The sequence below is a fragment of the Colossoma macropomum genome, unplaced genomic scaffold, assembly GCF_904425465.1.
Source record: "Colossoma macropomum unplaced genomic scaffold, Colossoma_macropomum, whole genome shotgun sequence".
In the NCBI taxonomy this organism is placed as follows: Eukaryota; Metazoa; Chordata; class Actinopteri; order Characiformes; family Serrasalmidae; genus Colossoma; species Colossoma macropomum.
The window spans coordinates 23,020,213-23,038,613 of record NW_023494793.1 but is presented as its reverse complement, the minus strand read 5'-3'; the positions used below and the strand labels follow the sequence as shown (position 1 = coordinate 23,038,613).

Sequence of the window (18,401 nt, the reverse complement as noted above, 5' to 3'; positions counted from 1 at the left end):
TCCACCAGTACTGCAGCTCTAGTTTAACAATGAGATTTTCCAATCCTGAGTTGTTTTTCACAACATAATCCTCCATATTTAGCCAAGTGGTGTTAACACTGTCCACTGTTATGCTCTCTCGCCTGCAATACGCGGTTTACAGGAAGATCTACCTCCCTGCAGATTTAGCTCTTAAACACTTAAAGGCACAGTTGTTGGATACTAGGTTATGGTTAAAACCAAACTTCCTAAATCTCAAAGATTATTCCAAATTATTCCACTCATGAATTATCCCAACAAGTCATCATGCTAACACAACTGAAGATGGCTTTTTTTTATTTTAAATAAACAATAAAGCCTTGGCACAACACACAGCTTGGGTTAATGGGTTGGAGCCACCGTTTATTAATTTTTTTAGAAAACCAGTTTGTGAGGGTACACTCCATTGGACAGGAAGAACTGGGAGCGCAGGTATCCCTTCAGCTGAGGAACCTTCTTAATGAGGGGCAACAGCTGTGAATCCACTGCTTTCTGGTCTTCCTTACGCTGCTCTGTCAGCTGGTACTTCTACAATGAAGATGCAAAAAACAGTTAAATTTCAGAAGATGTGGGAAACTGAAACAACTCACTTTAGCAACTGGATGGGCCCCAGGCATATCAAGAGAGAAAAAAAAATCATAATCATTCATATTACATGTTCCAATTTGAGAATTCACATACCCATGTAATAACTCCCTGAAACTTTGAATACAAGAGTTTGACATGCCTTTGAAATTCATTTCTTCAATCACTTTTTCAGTAAATCAATCATGCTCCAATAGGAACGGGCATCTTCTCCACAGCCACATATTTTACTTGTTGTTCAGCATCCTATGCAGAACGTTTATGAAAATGAAGCGGTCACCTCTTTCTCTGTGTCAAAGATCTCTCCCTCCTGGTGTTTGGGTTTCCTGAGCTTCTTCTTCTTGAAATAAGCATCAGTCAGGGTCTTGGGGATCTTGACACTGGAAATGTCCACCTTGGTGGATGTGGCGATGCAGAACTTCTGATGAGCTCTGCGCAGGGGAACTCTGTTGATTGCCAGGGGACCTACAGAAAAAGCAGGAAGTCACATTAATTTCACCAGTATATATACCTTCGGTGTTTAGGACCCTAATTCTAAAAACACTAAGCCAGGTACACCCATGCACACTGTCAAGCATCTCAATAGAAGTTGTGTTTTTACCAAGCAACATTAAAATGTAACACCTTAAAATGCAAACATAAGACATACCAGTGACAAGGAGGAGACCACTGGCCAGCTGCTTGAGGAAGACCACACGCTGTAATAAGAAAAGAAAAAGCTTTAGGTTTGTCTTACTAGACAACAGCACAGACGCTTACTGCGTGACCAAATGGGCAATCCTACAGCTTTATACTTGAAACTGTTCTCCATTCATGTGCAATTCAGGACAAGGGCAAACCTTTTTGCACAGGACAAGGAATAAGGGTGGTCAAGAGTACAAGAGAGTTTTAGTGTAGGAGTATTAAACTGGAACCGTGGCAACCAGTGACCAAGTGACATTGTAAAATCTAATAAAAGGGCTAAGTGCCATACAGGGGAATTAATGTGCTATACTTTAAGTATGTCAGTACAGTGACCGTGCAACAGTTCTGTTTCGCCATTTCCCCAGCAAATTAGTTATGGACCCATGTAATAAGAGGTAACCTTTCTCTCCAGGGAAATAAAAACTGAACTGCCTCGTGAAAGCTGACTCGTGTGATTTCTTAAAGATCATAAATTCAGATGCCTACATTCAAGGGACTGTGGGAAACAAATTTCAGTTCTTTTTGACATTTTAGAAGTGCATTTCAGTACACTGCTTATAAATATCAATTTGTGCCAAATTTCAACATACATTGCATGAGCAGCATGGTACATGGTTGTACAAATTCATTCAAAAGCTACATAAAAAGTTAAGTGAACAAAGTGCACTCAAAGCAACACTAATACGTGTGACATTGTGTACCTTGCCACGGTGGCGCCCAGTGAGCATGATAAGTACAGTTCCAGGGGTGATGGAGGAACGCAGCTTCCTCCTGTGCTGGCTGAAGGGCTTGATCCCATGACTCCGCAGCTTACGCGCAACATCCTCTGTGGGGTAGTAACGGGGCTGGAAAAATAGGACAAAGGGATCAACATAGGGTAAAACAGAAGACAAACCATTTTAGCATTACATTTGAAAGAATGCGATTTCAGAGGTAATGAAAGGCATCATTCAGTAAAGAGAGAAATGCATAACAGTAATACAAAGGCACAAAAATAATATAAAAATCTTACCATTTTGCGTAGTTTGACAACACGAGTGCCTCCATTCTTGTCTCCGCCAACAGTTTTGACAACTGTGGTAGGGGTCTTCACCTTTTGCTTCTTCTCAACCTAGAAAGCAAATTATTTTGACATGTATTAATCTGACTAACAGTTTAATATAAATGACACTCCAATTCCATTCACAGAACTTACTCATTCACAGTACATTCAACGAGACCTCGCATCTTGAAGATCATAGTGACAGAAGCACTGTGTCTGGTCTGTGCAACCTCTCATGACATATACTCACCTTAGTTTCAGGTGCCTTGGTCTTCCTCTTGTACATGGCCCGCCGGGCAAACATAGCAGAGCGGGAGAAGCGGCCGATACCCCTGGCCAAGACAGGGTTGCGGCTGCAGTGCCGCTTGCGGGCAACCTTCTTTTTATCCCCTTCAGCCATCTGAAATACAAGTTTATGGATCCGTCATTTTCAGATCAATCTTCCAATACAGCCAGGTAAGACTATACCAAGCAAACCCAGAATGTACAGCAGTCTTCCTTTTCTGGGACGGATAACCACTACATGTCAAAATAAGACGCTATACTTAAGAGCTGAGGCTAAGCGTCGAACGTCATCTGAAACACTAGCTACATCAGCTAAATAACACCATGGTGCACCAACAAGCTCAGAACTGTTGACCTGACCCACGTCGTATTACTGACTTGGTTCCAAAAAACAGCAAAGCTACCACGCTAGTTAGCTATAACAGAGAAACGCTAACCCAATTTTAAGATGAATGACAGGAAAAAGGACCGAAATAACCAACAGGCAAATTCAACAACATTCCCTTCTTTGAGGGAAATTATACGCGAATACAATAAAAAATATGTGCAGTTTTAACTCTCCGGCTAACAAACGTGACTTACTTCAGCAGCGCTAACTCACTAGCCACAACACTCCCGGCACTTACTACACCCTATTGCATTACAGTAACGTCTAACAACTCAACGCAATTTAACAATACTATAATATGAACTTTCCGGTCGCACAAGCAACATCCAGCGTCCTAATTAATCCCGGGGTTTTAACATGAAGGAAAACGTGCTGCTAGCAGAAAGGTCTACAATCGTACAGCGGTCAACCCGGGCTTCGGGCCCAGCTTCAGAAGGCAGAATAAGAGCAACAAAAACACACTTAAGAAGCAAAATGGTCACAGATAATAGTGTTAATAGTACCACAATACACTGAGACACGCTCTGGAGTTTATATACTGTCTCGTTTATACAGATGATACCAGATTACATTTCGAGAACATCGACATGGAAGGCACAATTACCTTTAGCTAGAAAAAAAGACCGACATCCGGGCATTTGACGTATTTATAGTCGTGACGTGTTACGCTCCTTTTTCTTCGGCTGCATTCTGAAGGCTCGTGCGCCATAAACGACCGTCAGACTACCACCTACCGCCCAACACTGACACGCGGGTTTTATAACCAGGACTGCGTCGATCAAACGCAAAGTCGTATAAGAAAGTTTGAACACCCCCGGTCAAGTAGCATGTCTTTTGAAAATAAGTATACATCGTCTACAGGAAATAAAGTTAAACATGCCATTTTCTGTGCTTTTCTGTTTAACACACGGGAAAAAGGAAAACATTAAATGTACCATAACTTTTGCACAGGACATTTTATGTTTTATTTCCCCTCCAGTATGTTAAATTCAGCAAACTTAAAATGTGCCTAAAAGTGTGTTCTCTGAAGAGGATGTACCTACTCATATAGGGGAAAAATGCATGAGCATGCATTTTTAGAGTTCAGAGTTTAGAGTAGAGTTTAGTTCAGTAGCAAAAAGATTTAGAAGCACAGTGAGAGCACAATTATAAATATTTTGTTATTCTAATATGATTTAGATTTAAAAAAATGCAGACACACATATCTGAGAACTGAAAAAATATGCACATATGACAGTTTACAACCCAGATTTTCTGTAGTGCAGTATCCCTCAGCCTCATGGTTTTGTTTATCAGTGTTTTCTCACTACAATACCCAGCATGCATAATGCAAATGCATCATGCAAACATCAGAATCTCTGTGGTGTCAACCATTGATGACTGACGCTAATAAACACAATGAGGCTAGCATTAGTAACTACCTCAGTCCACACACAAAATTATAAACAGCAATTCTACTTTTATTCAATACAAAAATGCACATTTTGTTTAACACCTTTTCAGCATCTCTTAGGTTAATAATTCAGTTCTCACTGCTGGTTTGCTCAGAGGCTTTTTTTTTGCTTTAGGGAAAAATCAGTGCTTAGAAACTGTTGTTAAACAGTGACTAGTCGATAGTTGCATCTATCATTATTTTGCAAGTGGTAAATTGACTTAAAATTGTTAAGCAGTGTTTAAAAAAAAGCTGGTCAACAGTCCAAACAAATTCTTCAAATGCACTACACAGAAATGACAACTCACTTAATCAATCTCCTCCATTTAATTACAAAGGCAGTGTGCTTAATACAAATTTGAACAGAAACATATTATTTATAGAGAAATACAGTGGAATATGAATGAATTAGTTATTTAATAAGTTTATTTTGATAGTTTTTTCCATTATATATTATTAAGCAGTGGTTTAGTTGCTTAAAGTGATATGCAGTGTACACAGGTCTAACAATCTTTGATAAGATGACTCCACAACTACCAACAGGTTTCAAACATTCCCAGTCAGAACATTTATTACAACACATGCCTAACAATAGAGTGATCTTCCTTCACAAAGTAAGAAAATGGCAGGCACTTTATTCACCACATTCAATACACTCCAACACTTTCCACCAGGGTTCTTCTGCGGTCTCACACTCAGCTGAATGAAGTAACAGAAAATACAATCTAAGTCTGCTGGAGAATAGTCCTTACCATCACAAGTGAGGATGCCAAACTGTTTTTAAAGCAAAACTCTGTATGAGTAACACTCTGACTACATGGCATAAAATGGTTTCTATGCAAAAAAGGTTTTTTAATTTCCTGACTGTAGCTTCCTGATCCCTGAGGCATTTTTCAAAGATCAATTTCTCTGTTTTGACTGTTTGTTTAAGTATGTATGTGTGTTTGAAATCTATTTTTCATTTTATTAGAATAGCTTGGCCAAAATAGGTTGTTAAAGGCTCTGAGGGGTGTTCTTGAATTGTGGTGACTTTTTTGTCTGTTGTGTTCCTCTTTCTGCTCACTGAGTGTTTTCCAGGATTACGGCAATGCCCTGCCCACCACCAATACAGGCTGAGCCCACTGCATACTTGCCCCCTCGCCGTCTATAAACAGAAAAAACATTACAACAATTAAGAAAACAAATGCAGAAGATCATTTAAAAGCACCCAACTACAGCACAACACATCTGTTACATACAGAGTGTGGGTGTTTACCTGAGCTCGTGCACTAAGTGCGCAGTGATTCTGCCTCCAGAGGCTCCTAGTGGATGGCCAAGTGCAATGGCTCCGCCATTTACGTTAGTCTTCTCTGGGTCTAGTCCTAAAGCCTTAGCAACTGCCAAATACTGGGGAGCGAATGCTTCATTCACCTGAAGACAAAATGAGACCATAGCATAAATATCTAAAATGTGTTCACTGTTTTTCATTTGCTGGATGAAACAACGACTGTATAAGTGGTAACATCTAGTGATGCACATACCTCTACTAGATCCATGTCTTTCAGTGTGAGTCCTGCCTTCTTCAGAGCTTCTGTTATAGCAGGCACAGGACCTGCAGCGAGGAGACATGAAATGGTTTTTAGAGCGAGAAGACAAACATTTTTCCACAGCTGTAAATGTGTGGACAGATTGATGCATAACTCACCAATGCCCATTATACTTGGATCACAGCCTGAGATGTGATAGGCAACAAGTCTAGCCAATGGGGTGAGTTTGTGCTCCTTAACAGCTTCCTCACTGGCTATCACCACAGCTGCAGCACCATCTGACACACCCTGTGGGAGACACATTTGGTAAACAGAAGTGAGAAATTAACTGGAAACAAACTGAGTTATACAGAGAGAATAGATGCAGGCCCAACTGTGCAGCAATGACTACACAGAAACCAAAACTGGACCAATATTTACACTTTACACTCATGAGAAGGACATAAAATGTTAATGTTATGAACTTTAATGTTTGAAAAACACAGCTAACTCTGATATAGATGGCTTTAAGAAATGAGAATTAAATGAAATGATAGTGATGATTATGTACATTTCAACTGCTACTTCCACCGTCAAGCCGAGGGAAAAAACTTTGACAAATCTCCTCAGAACACACTTTGCAGAGAGAATGATGATGGAGTAAATTAATCTGAATTATAAGGCTAACATAAGTTGTTTTTTATTTATTTACTGAAGCTAAAGAGGTTCCGGATTAAACTATGGAAGACCACACCTGCAGTTCAATGTCAAAACTAAGACAGGCAGACTTATGTTAAGTTAGGCAAGTTAAACCTTATCTATACTACTGTATTTACAAACACCCATTTCAATATCATGTCCAACAATAAATAACATAACAGAATAACGTTAAGATCAGTTAGCTAGCTTTTCTTAATTTAGCTGATAAATCATTCAGGTTAAACAAGACTATAGACCTCACACTTGTGATTAAACCACTCTGTGAAAAGGTAAACATTAATACATACTGACTGCACAGACAGTGATACCCTACACCGGGATTACATTTATAGACAGTTGATTTCTCTCCATGATTTTAATTTTTAGCATAAATGCTCTGATTTGTGGCAAGAACTGCTTGGGAAGGTATCCGATTTGCGGTTAAACTGATTTTGTACACACTCTGTAGCCACTAGCTGGTTACGTATAGCATGCTGTCATGGCATTTGATTGGCATCAGTGAAACCAGGGCAACCAACTCAGTTCAGAAATGCACAGAGGCGATGAGCGGCCACCAATTTGGCCAACAAGTAATCACTGCCAGTGTGAACACGGGGTTAGACATCAAACTAACCGCTTTAACACCAGTTAGGTAAAATATTTCCCTGTTTTGATTAGTGCATATATTTGTACATCCAGAATCTTTTTGTAAACATTTGCTTTTCAGTTGTCAAACAATGAAGATGCTTTAAAGCCAAATATTTTTTTAATAATACAACATTTTAAAATGTACTGCTTTTTATGCTTCTCAATTTTCCATTGTGCTACTGAATATTTAGTGCTTCAGACAATACTAGGTAGCTTGTGATTCAAGCCTGAATATTAGCAACATTAAATAATGGAGGTGGTACTTATGCATAATGGTCATTACATGGAAACTCATTGAAAAATTGTGCTATTTTTTGTCCACTATAAACCTTTATATATAATTTCCTCTGAAATTAAGTCTGATTAAAAACATCTTAGGCTGGTTTTATGGCCATAGATTAGGCCTAATCTTGGACTAAACAGCAATGCTAATAGTGTTTTTACCATTTTAGGTTAAACAGGGCCTGGGAAACTGACCTTTAAAATCACTGTCTCTTTCACTCTGTCATAGCTAGTAATCATGAGGTATGTAAACAATAAATAGTGAAATGTGTTTATTATAGGCAGGGCACTGTGGTACCCACCGAAGCATTGGCAGCAGTGACCGTGCCTCCTTTCTTAAAGACGGGTGGCAGCTTGGCCATCTGTTCCAGTGTAGTTTGTGGACGAGGGTGTTCATCAAACGTCATAGCCACCTTGCCTTTCTTGGCCTTTACTTCGATAGGCGCAATTTCAGCATTGTAGCAGCCAGCCTCATGAGCTGCAGGAAGAAAGCTAAATTGTTTCAGAATGACCCAGAATGAAAGAGGTTGTTAGGCTGGTGCACCAGTATTAGTAGAGTAAACTGACCTGCTTTCCATCTCTGCTGTGTCTGGTAGGCGTACTTGTCACAATCCTCTCGTGTGATCTGGTACTTTTCAGCCAGGTTTTCGGCTGTGACGCCCATAGGTGTCTTTATGTGTAGGTCACTGAGTCCTGCCCACAGAGTGTCCTCAAGCTAGTGCATACACATAAATAACAGTTAAGACTCTTTTCTTCCCCAGTGGTTGCATAATGTATGTGCATAAGGCATGCTGGGTATTGTAGTGAGAGATCAATGATGGATGAAAACACAAAAGGGTACAAAACTGAATTCTGTAAAACCAATTAGACAGAGGGATGCAATGCTACACTACAGATTATTGCATTACATGACAGTTAACTGAATGCCCCTTTAAAAGTCAAAAGTGTTGTTTTCCTTCTTCTAAAAATGACTATTTCAAAGTTACAAAGTTTTGTTATAACAGTGTTCCATGTTTTGTATGTGAGGTGCTTGTAAGCATACCTTTAAATCAACTCCAAACTTGGTACCGAAGCGGATGTTGCGTACAGCATAAGGGGCCTGGCTCATACTCTCTGTCCCTCCACAAAGTACGACCTCTGATTCTTTGAGACAGATCTCCTACATAAAACACACAAGCACATTCAGCAGAACCCCAACAGAAACATATCACCATCACAAACAGGCAGATAATTGCACTCCAGTCTTGGAGTTCTGCATCACTACAGCATAACACAATGATATCAGTTAAAGAAAACTTGCACTTTCTGATCTGCTTACAAAGCTTTGGTGTGATGGTCTGATCATTTTAGGTGTACTCTTACATGAGCTCCGTTGATGATGGACTGGAAGCCTGACCCACAGAGACGGTTCACAGTCAACGCAGGTACTGGTATCGGCACTCCACACCTCAGGCCCACATGACGTGCAATATAGGCAGCATCTGCAGAGCTCTGCAGAAGAAAGAGCAAGACCATACATATTTAACTATACATGAGCATAACTACCTTCCATGAGTTCAACATTGCACTTGTAAAGGCTCTTACATTGGGTTCCATTATGAATCATGAGAATAATGCAGGAAGATATGTGGGATGCTTACTCTGGTATTGGCTGTTCAAAGTAGACACTAACCTGCATGACATTTCCTACGATGACACTATTAACTAGCTCTGGAGCAACATTCCCAGCAGCAAGTGCAGCTTTGGCAGCATGCTCAGCCAAATCTGTGGCACTGTGGTCTTTCAGAACACCGCCGTATGTGCCAAAGGGAGTCCTCTTAGCTGAAACAATGAACACACCTACACAAAAAAATGTGGGAGAATGGATGATACATGGGCATAAATATTTGGAAAGCATCAGTGATTTGTCCTAAAATGCTTTTCGAACAGAATTAAAATATGGTTATCTGAGCCGTTTCTGTGGAGCAGAGGTCAGTACTGGACAACTGCTGAGTTAAATCAGGCATTGCAGACAATGAAAAACATTAAAGTGCGAAGTCTAGGCCAGTGGTTGCCACCATCAGTCCTGGTCCTGGTGACCCACAGCACTGCACACTTTCAGTAATTGCCAGTCCCAACACACCTGATCCAGCTTATCAGGTAATTATTAAACTCTTTATGAACTGAATCATTTTGTTGAGGGCAAAGAATACCTAGCAGTGTGTCCCCAGGAATGGAACAGAAAATCACTGTTCTAGGATATACCGCGGGACAGGATTTGACAACTGCCCCATAGGTAAGTGAGGAATTGACCCACTGAGTGAGCTCCACAGACACAGCATCACAGACCTTCATTTCTGGTCACCTTTCCTCTACTTTCCCCCTACCCATTCCTGTTGAACACTATGCCATCTAGCTACAAGATTAAACAACGTTAGTGCAAACACTGCAACAGCAACTGTTATAACTATACTGAAATAAACAACTGCCCACTTTTGTACAACTCTGAAACAAAGACTTCATTAACATACGTAGAAATCTTACAGCCAGCTAACCGCAATAATCTTATACAGCAACAAAAAAGGATTGCTAGCTAACATTAATAGCACAACTACAAGGCAAACAGGTAGACGTGAACGCTGCGTCTAAAAGCAGATTGAACGTCTTGTTAATATATGACAAGACCAACGTTTTTTACCTCTTAAGAGCGACATAACGGTGATTTTTATGATAAATGCACGAAGGTCAGGATCCTCTGGCCACCAGTCAAGAGAGCCTGTCACTTGTGAGCGCCAGTCACATAAAATTGTAACCTTTCACCTACAAAGAACAACGCATTGTTTATGTAGGACGTAACATTCGTCATATATTTTTTTCTTAAACAGTTGCGAAAGAATTGTGTTCTTTAAGCTAAATTAATTCAAATAAATTAATAGTATTACATACGTACACTGAACGAAACTTGCTGTCGAAAAAAACGAAATATGGAAACTGCGTCTGTTAGAAAAATACTGTATATGCCCTTGTCATTCACTGCACATGCATGCTGGCAGCCAAGGTGGCTAATGCGGTAGCATACTTATCTACTGCCCGCTTTATTGACTGTCCCTTCGTTTATAAAATTAAAAATGTCGGGGGTTTTATATCGCAGCGCAATGCAGCTGATATCAGGACCGACTTTAACTTTTGGGTATGAAAATTTGTCTTGTTTATGTTTATTCGACGAAGAATTACCCAGTTAGCACGTCCGCTAACCAGTGTAGCTTGTAGAACTAACTTGGCATAGCTAGGTTAGCGAATAATGTCATTTTTGTGGTTTTTTAGGATGCTGATAATTTTGTTTAACTACATATTTTCTCCATCTCTTTTCCAGCTGCAGGTCTGCTGTCGGTAGCGTTAGCTGCGTCAGACACAGTCACTGGTTTGCATCAGTGCTTTCACTAAAGACATCAGTGCCGTTAAGGTCAGTTAAAGGGGAATTCCAGCGATTTTTCAGATTTCTCTGTAATTAAATTGTTAAGATGTACACAGTCATTCAGATTGGTTTAATGCGAGATGTTATGTTCTAGAGAAACTTATAAAGTCATAAGTATTCGCAGTGGTGTTAATGGGAACCAGACATCTAAAGTGTTTACCTATTTAAGTTGTAATGAATGTTATATGTTTTTTTATAAAAAGTTTTGAGATAATGTTTAGGCATAAAACATATTTTTGTGTGTGTGGTGGAGGCGTACATGCAGGGCGTTGTGAGGCACTGTAGTCCCCAGAAAGCTTATTTTTAGATTTTACAATATTTTATCATTATAAGCATTACATATAAAAACTCAGAAGACACATGTGGGCCCACTGGTCATTTTGAATAGTAAACAAAATGGCCAGTTCTTATCACCAGCACTGTAGGGAAGGCTGTAAATTTATCTATAATGAACCATTTCACATCAGACTAATCTAAATGGCTTTGTTTACATCTCACTGATTTAGTTATGCAGACTTTTTTTTTTATGCAGAGGTTTTTGTGTCATTGGATGCGGTATCGACATCCATCTCGATTTGTGATCACTTTTGTCCCAAACAGAGCAGAGCCAAAGAAAAAGAAGAAGGTTGACCCTCGCCGGGAGCTTATAGCGAAAGAACGACTGAAGAAAAAGTTGAAGAAGCTGGAGAAAATCCCACCTGAGCTCATCCCTATTGAAGACTTCATAACCCCAGCCAAGTGCTTTGATGAGACCAGGTAGATCCAATATACACACGTTTACTCAAAGATGGGCCAAATGTGAATTTTCCAAAAGTATCCAAACACCAATTCTATTGAGTGTATTCAGCTACTTAAAGGGCACTCATTGCTGACACAGGCATTCAGTTGCAACACACAGCTTGTATAATCTCTATAGAAAAATATTGCCAATAGAATGAGTCACACTTCAGCAGCAATGTCCCAACATCTCATGTAAAGCTTTCCCAGAAGGGTAGAGGCTGGTACTGCAGCGAATGGTGAAGAAACTCTTTATTAATACCTTTGATTTCGGGAGAAACACTGATTGAGCAGGTGTCTACAAACTTTTAAACATATAATGTATCTTTGTAGTGGTACTCTTGAATGAAATTGAACATTTGAACATCTGTGCTGACCTCTTTATCATATCAAGCAATTTTGGTAATCTGTTTTGCAGAGTCCGTAGTGCTCCTAAGCTGTCCTTTGAGGAGAGTGAGAGGAGGGCACTGTTGCTTAAGGAATGGTCCAGATACAAACACTCCCAGCACCAGGCTGAGAAGGCAGCAATTGAAGAGGCCCTAAAGGCTCAGACACAAGCATTGGAGGAGCTGAAACTGGAATCAGAGGAGCTCTACAAAGCAGCACTCAGCCCTGATGATAGCCTCTTCCCCTTCCAGCGCCAAGGTCCCTGTTATACACCACCCATTCCAAACCACGAGGCCCCTGATGGCAAATACAATGACATTACACGAGTGTACACGCAGTGATGGAGTCCAGAGACTGCTGCAATTACACATGAAACGTGTGATGGAACTGTGCATCTAGTTACCACAGCGTATCCAGTGCTTTGAAATTGTTGGAGTCATCTTGATAGATGATCCTGACATGGAGCAGTAGTGCTGCTGCTCACCTATGAGGTTCCCGACAGTGTTAATTTAACTTCTGTAGAGACGGTGTAAAGGGAGATTCTTAATCTGATGAATTATGCTCAGCCAAATGAAAACTGTCACTGTCACACAAAACAATCCTTATAACATAATGTTTTTGGGGGGTTAAGGGATACCGATACGGGAATTGTGGACAGATGTCGATATTTTTTTATTGTAATATCTGTGCGTGTTCATTCATAAACATTAATAAAATGTAGAAAATGGGGAAAACATCCACTTGGGTTAAAGAAAAAATAACATTTCATTCTGTAGGGTTACAAATGCAGTAAACTAAATAAATTGGAGACATTTTTGCACTGTAGGCCAGCATCACATAACCATTCTGCACTTCTGGAGTACTATAAATATCACAGATCAGTTTGAAATGGAAACATTTGTCTGATGATACTTTTCCTTTAAGCAACCAATACCAGTATGATTACAACATCACTGTGCCTCCCTACTTTATTTCTTAAAAAAAATTGAAATCACCCAGCTGCCCTTTAAATTGTGTGAACCTTTAAATGTACCAATAGAGATGGTCCACAACAACTTAGAATAAAATCTTGTTGCATCATCATACATTTAAGTTAACAATGGTTTTTGGACTTCACCAACAAATGTACTGTTTTTGCAATATAGGGTTTTCATAATGAAATATTAATCATTGTATATCAGGCGTACAGAAATACTATTTGGTTGTATCAGAATCTAAAAGCTGTCAATTAGATTTTCCCCCATTGCGATGAAAGCTAAACGACTCAGTATTTCTCACACCAAAGCCTCAAGAATTAATCAAAAAACATGGAGTACATGACTGTGTCCCAACACTGAACCGAAATTCACACTAGATTTTTGTAAATAAAAACAAAACAGTCGATGAATGTCTCATTTATTACATTCATACAGTACATTATAATAACTCACTGTCTACTTTTAAACTAGCACATTCCATCACTGACCACACAAAACATGAATAAGTCTTTACACAACAGAAACACATAACAAGTTCTTTGATAAACTTTGTTACTCATAACAGGACTTATAATTGCATTTTATTGATATGGATATTTTCAGTACGGTCTTTACATCAAGACATGAAACATGAAAGGCCAAACACCTGTTGAAGATGTAAAAACGTGCATGCATAGACATAATCTAAAGATTTTCAAAGTAACAGTACCATAAACAACCCTTCAGCAGTGGCACTGAAACAGTTGGCAAAAGTAAATTAAAAATAATAATAAAAAACCTGTTTTTCTTCTTGACCTTATGTCTTCTTCCCAGAGAGCACCTGTGTGGCTGTATTTGTAAAGATCTTCAGAGTTTTACAATTTGTAGAGTACGAGTGCTGATACACATTGAAGAATGTTCACAAAAACAGTCATACTGGACACAAAATCTAGACACTGACTGAAATGGATCCCTACTCACTTGTTAGTACCACACTATACAGGGAAGAACTATTTATCTATGCATGAATAAATTCATATTCTTGCTCATCATCAGCCTGCGTCACTACTTACCAGTCGCATAAACAAACAAACATTAGTTGCTTGCACGGCTGAAGCTTATTCTTGGACAGGGGTGTAATGTTTCTGAAAAGTGCAGGGAATGAGGGAAAAGTAAAAAGAGACATTTCACTATTGATCCATGACTACAGTAACCTGTAGTTAGCAGAGAGCCATGAGAGTCTGGCAAGTTCAATTTTCTTTGGCTCAGCAGTACCTGTGGGTAAATTGTAAGTGCACTGTGGGACATCGTAGTGCCCTTAAATTACAAATTGGTCTCTAAGAGAAAAAGGTACTCAAATGTTGTCAATATTGCCCTGAAACACAAATAGGGATCCATTTCAGCCATAGCCATTGGGTATTTGTGGACTGAGTAGTTCTGGGAAAGTAAGGCAGTCTTTGTAAGTTGAATGAATATGATGGATAAAATGATGGTCTGTGTACCCTCAAGAGTCCTGTGGTCTGTCCTGATTAAGAGGCATGTGCCAGTCCGGTGGTGGGCTTTGTCTCAGCTCCCAAACTGGAGTGAATTTCCTCTGGTCGGACACTCGATTCCTCTCACTTTTCTGGAGACATTCCTGAAGAACCAGATAAGGGGATATATGCAAGAGAGAAACAACAATAAAGAAAGACAAAAGTATACACAGATTAGAGGTCTGCTACCTGATCCAAGCAGGCGGGGCCTGATAAAATACCCTATTTTAGGCCCGGTTTGGGCTGTTTTCTTGTGTAAGGCACCAGGCTTGGGTCGGGCTCAGATCTGATGTCTTATGAGTGACATTTTTTATAGATTTGTTTTTTATTTGAAGGAGTGTGCATATGTCAATTTGTGCATTCTCTCTATAGAGAGTGAGAAAGAGTATGAACATGTCTCTGGATGAAGTGTCACTCGCAACATGGATAACGAGCGGGATGTGTTGGGTTGGTGGAAGGATCGCTGTTGCAGTACAGCCCATCTGTGGAGATTTTTACTCAGTAACTCTGACCGTTCACAAATGCATGCATCACCACAGCACTGGAAATCCCACCAATAAAACACTGATAATCTCTTTAAGACAGCATCTCCTATGGTTATTTTGAACGTCAACCAACCAAGTTTTTTTTTTATTATTGTAAAAACAGGTATCTATATGAGATTCTGTGGAATTCTTAAACACAGTTATAAATATCTACTATGTATAGATTAAAAAGCATCGTGAGTAACGTCATAGTTTTTCATGTGAGTGACTGATGTTCAAATCCGCGCACAGATAGGAATGTTAGCATATGAAAAACTATTAACACTATGATTGGTTTTATCTGAAACTTGATTACACTGTCACTCTTGATAAGAGTGAATGTAATACGAAGTAAATTAAATTAAGTTAAAGGATCAGGTCTCCAATTTGTGGGTACAGTTTAGATTTAAGCTTCAATTTCATGCCTGTGCAGACCTCTAATACTGATATGATGACAAAGAAAAACATCAGGTGGGTTAGAAGCACTTCAATATGGGTCAGGAATTATGTGTGCCAGCAAGGAAATCACTTCTTCTAGAGCCAGACACATTGACCCTTGCACCACAGCAGTAGTTCCCAGCCCTGGTCCTGGAGTAACCCCTATCCTGCACAATTTAGCGTTTCCCCTGCTCCCAACAGAAGTGATCCAACTAATCATCTCCTTAACAAGCCCTACATGACGAAGTGGGTGCACTGGGAGTAGGGAAAGCACTAAAATATGCAGGGCAGGGGGTATGCAGAACCAGGTTTGAGAATCTGCACTACAAGTCTCACGACATTCTCCCCAGTGGAGACTGACCTTGGCATGTGTACTCTGGGTCCTCTCCCACTCCTTGCATGCATCATAGTCTTCTTTCCACTGCTCACACAAAGGTGACATTCCATAAGTGTAGTAGTGATGGAAGCGGTGCCGTAAACTCTTGCAATGTCTGAATTCACTCCAGTAGGCATCACACTCCCGAGGCGGCTGAAATCAAAAACATCCGGAAATTCAGAAAGAGAACCAGTGATAATGCTTCTGATTAACTCCAAGTTTATAAACAGGAGGCATGATAGACATTTGGTAGGTTTTAATAGGGCACCAATTTATTCAAAAGCTTTCACTGCAGCACTAAAGGCTACGCAATAAAAGCAAATTCATCACTACTCACATGGGAATAGTATGGCTTGTCTATTATTGAACTGTGAGGCAAAGCAGGGCTGTTACTTGCTTTTTTACTTGGACAATTACAAACCTTGCTTTTAATCAGGCAAAAGCACAGCCTGGGAAATTGAATAAAAACATAACAGCTGAAATTTGAAAAAAAAAAAAAAAAGTTTTTTTTCCTCACTTTTGTTTTGTCAAAATCATATAGAAAAGTGTTTTTGAACAAGAGAGCGAGAGGGAGATTCACTGTTCAAGTTTCTCGGCCTAAACCCTACTAAGGTTTCACTTCTTTAGAATTCTCAACAGCAAATGAATTATATGAAATAAATAGGCTAAACAAACCTATCCACTAGCCTGTATCTCAAGTAATTTTGGGTAAGATTGCCACTTCTGAATCCACCTTACAACCTCAAGGTCCTCGCACACAAGCACAAATGAGGACTGCAAGAGCGCCAATTGAGACAGGACAGACCCAGTGGTCTTCACAGTTTCAGCTATTCTCTGGCTCAATAGATGATTCAGCTTTTCAACTGACAATGAAACCCTTAATGAGTTAAGGTGTGTTGCAGAAAAGATTCTAAAACTGGTGTACTCATTTGCTTTTTCCTGTGAGGCTGTAGGGTGCCCCATTTCTCATTGTACTGCTCAAAGGGGTACTCATACGTGCCCTCTGGCAGGATCGGGAAATAATCCAGCTAGAACAGTATTTCACACACAAAAACACTGTATCCTCTGCATTCAATTTCACAGGGTCTGTATATTCCAGTATGCAGACCAAAGGTCACCAACCCTCCTCCTAGAAATCCACTTTCCTGCAGAATTTAGTTCCAACCTGCATCTAACATGTTGCCCTAACACTACTGATTCTGATCCAGCCACTCAAAGATGTTAATTAGCTGGAGAAAGTGTGGGTGAAACTAGACTCTGCAGGAAGGTAGGTCTCCAGGACCAGAGTTAGTGACCACTGTCCTAGAAACTAACAATGGGATGTTGATTGTTAAAACAAAACTTAGCAATTATTGATGAATAAAAGTTCCTCTCTTCTCCTTTTATACCTTGTGTAGTTCACTATTCAGGGAACTATTAGGACAACTGGAATGTACTGTGTTTCCCAACTACATTCCTGATGCCCAGTGGTTCTCAAACCGGTCGTCTGAGACCCCTAGATGGTCCACATTTTTGCTCAAACCATAAGTGGTGCGAGTTGGGTTGGAGTAAAATGTGGACCGTCTGAAGGTCCCTGAGGACCGCTTGAGAATCACTGCTGTAGCCCACCTGCACTACACAGACCTGTGCTCTTCCTGCTCTAGCAAACCTGATTCAGCTTAAAAAGTAGCGAATAAAGGGCTGCAGGGAAATCACAAAACGGCGCAGTGCAGGTTCTTCAGATGTTTCAAAAGTACAATTTCTCAGAGAGCTGGACAACTTAAGCCCTGACTGAGGACTTCTCCTATAACAGGGTTGACTTTTTGCTTTAATTATCGGGCAAAATTCTTGTTATTTATCCGATATTTTAATGTAGTTAGGAATCAGTGTGCTTGAGAAAATGACCGACTTAAATGTGACGCTACACGCTTTCTTGATTTCACTCAAGTGTTTCTATCTGCCCGGTCGATACAGCCCATTAGAAACTGAAGTTAGCTTTAGGCTAATGGAAAAGGAAAGACACGTTGAAGCTAGAAAGTTGTTCGTCCGTGTTAGGGACAAACTTATGTAACAAGCAATATCTTCCACATATTTAAAGAAGCAGACACAAAAAACACTGGTTACATTAAAACAAAAAACAACTATCACGCACATACCCTCCACGGTAACGTTGATCCTGCCATTGCACTCACTTGTTCTTGGACTGCAAAAGAACGAGTCATCCACACTGCCCCCTACTGCCTACATCAATGTTTCACCATTATCTAATTAGTCATTGATTACGATACAGAAAATAAATAATTAAAATCAAACAAACATGGTCGGTAAACGTTGACGATAAGGAGAAAATTCTAACAGTTTTGCAATATATTCTACTTACTGTGAGAGACTTTTATTTTGTAGCTTGTAG

General features: G+C 39.8%; 4 protein-coding genes across 4 annotated transcripts; 1 reads left to right on the top strand and 3 right to left on the bottom strand.

The window, feature by feature from the left end:
• Window positions 1-302: 302 nt before the first annotated feature.
• On the bottom strand, window positions 303-3,701 carry rpl6 (ribosomal protein L6). Its single transcript, XM_036578876.1, has 7 exons — window positions 3,607-3,701; window positions 2,580-2,729; window positions 2,300-2,398; window positions 1,989-2,132; window positions 1,253-1,301; window positions 884-1,068; window positions 303-546 (listed from the first exon to the last, which is right to left on the bottom strand). Exons 2-7 carry the CDS (start codon window positions 2,727-2,729, stop codon window positions 394-396), a joined length of 780 nt encoding a protein of 259 aa, XP_036434769.1. The 5' UTR covers window positions 3,607-3,701; the 3' UTR covers window positions 303-393.
• Window positions 3,702-4,742: 1,041 nt separating this feature from the next.
• On the bottom strand, window positions 4,743-10,367 carry acaa2 (acetyl-CoA acyltransferase 2). The gene is made up of 10 exons (XM_036578875.1): window positions 10,246-10,367; window positions 9,241-9,407; window positions 8,931-9,059; window positions 8,611-8,727; window positions 8,136-8,283; window positions 7,871-8,046; window positions 6,119-6,248; window positions 5,955-6,025; window positions 5,690-5,844; window positions 4,743-5,578 (listed from the first exon to the last, which is right to left on the bottom strand). Exons 1-10 carry the CDS (start codon window positions 10,259-10,261, stop codon window positions 5,494-5,496), a joined length of 1,194 nt encoding a protein of 397 aa, XP_036434768.1. The 5' UTR covers window positions 10,262-10,367; the 3' UTR covers window positions 4,743-5,493.
• A 192-nt stretch (window positions 10,368-10,559) lies between these two features.
• On the top strand, window positions 10,560-13,011 carry mrpl40 (mitochondrial ribosomal protein L40). Its single transcript, XM_036578878.1, has 4 exons — window positions 10,560-10,737; window positions 10,921-11,010; window positions 11,623-11,778; window positions 12,218-13,011. Exons 1-4 carry the CDS (start codon window positions 10,676-10,678, stop codon window positions 12,525-12,527), a joined length of 618 nt encoding a protein of 205 aa, XP_036434771.1. The 5' UTR covers window positions 10,560-10,675; the 3' UTR covers window positions 12,528-13,011.
• Window positions 13,012-13,564: 553 nt separating this feature from the next.
• Window positions 13,565-18,276, bottom strand: cunh22orf39 (chromosome unknown C22orf39 homolog). The gene is made up of 3 exons (XM_036578879.1): window positions 18,148-18,276; window positions 15,998-16,165; window positions 13,565-14,778 (listed from the first exon to the last, which is right to left on the bottom strand). Exons 1-3 carry the CDS (start codon window positions 18,211-18,213, stop codon window positions 14,647-14,649), a joined length of 366 nt encoding a protein of 121 aa, XP_036434772.1. The 5' UTR covers window positions 18,214-18,276; the 3' UTR covers window positions 13,565-14,646.
• Window positions 18,277-18,401: the final 125 nt, after the last annotated feature.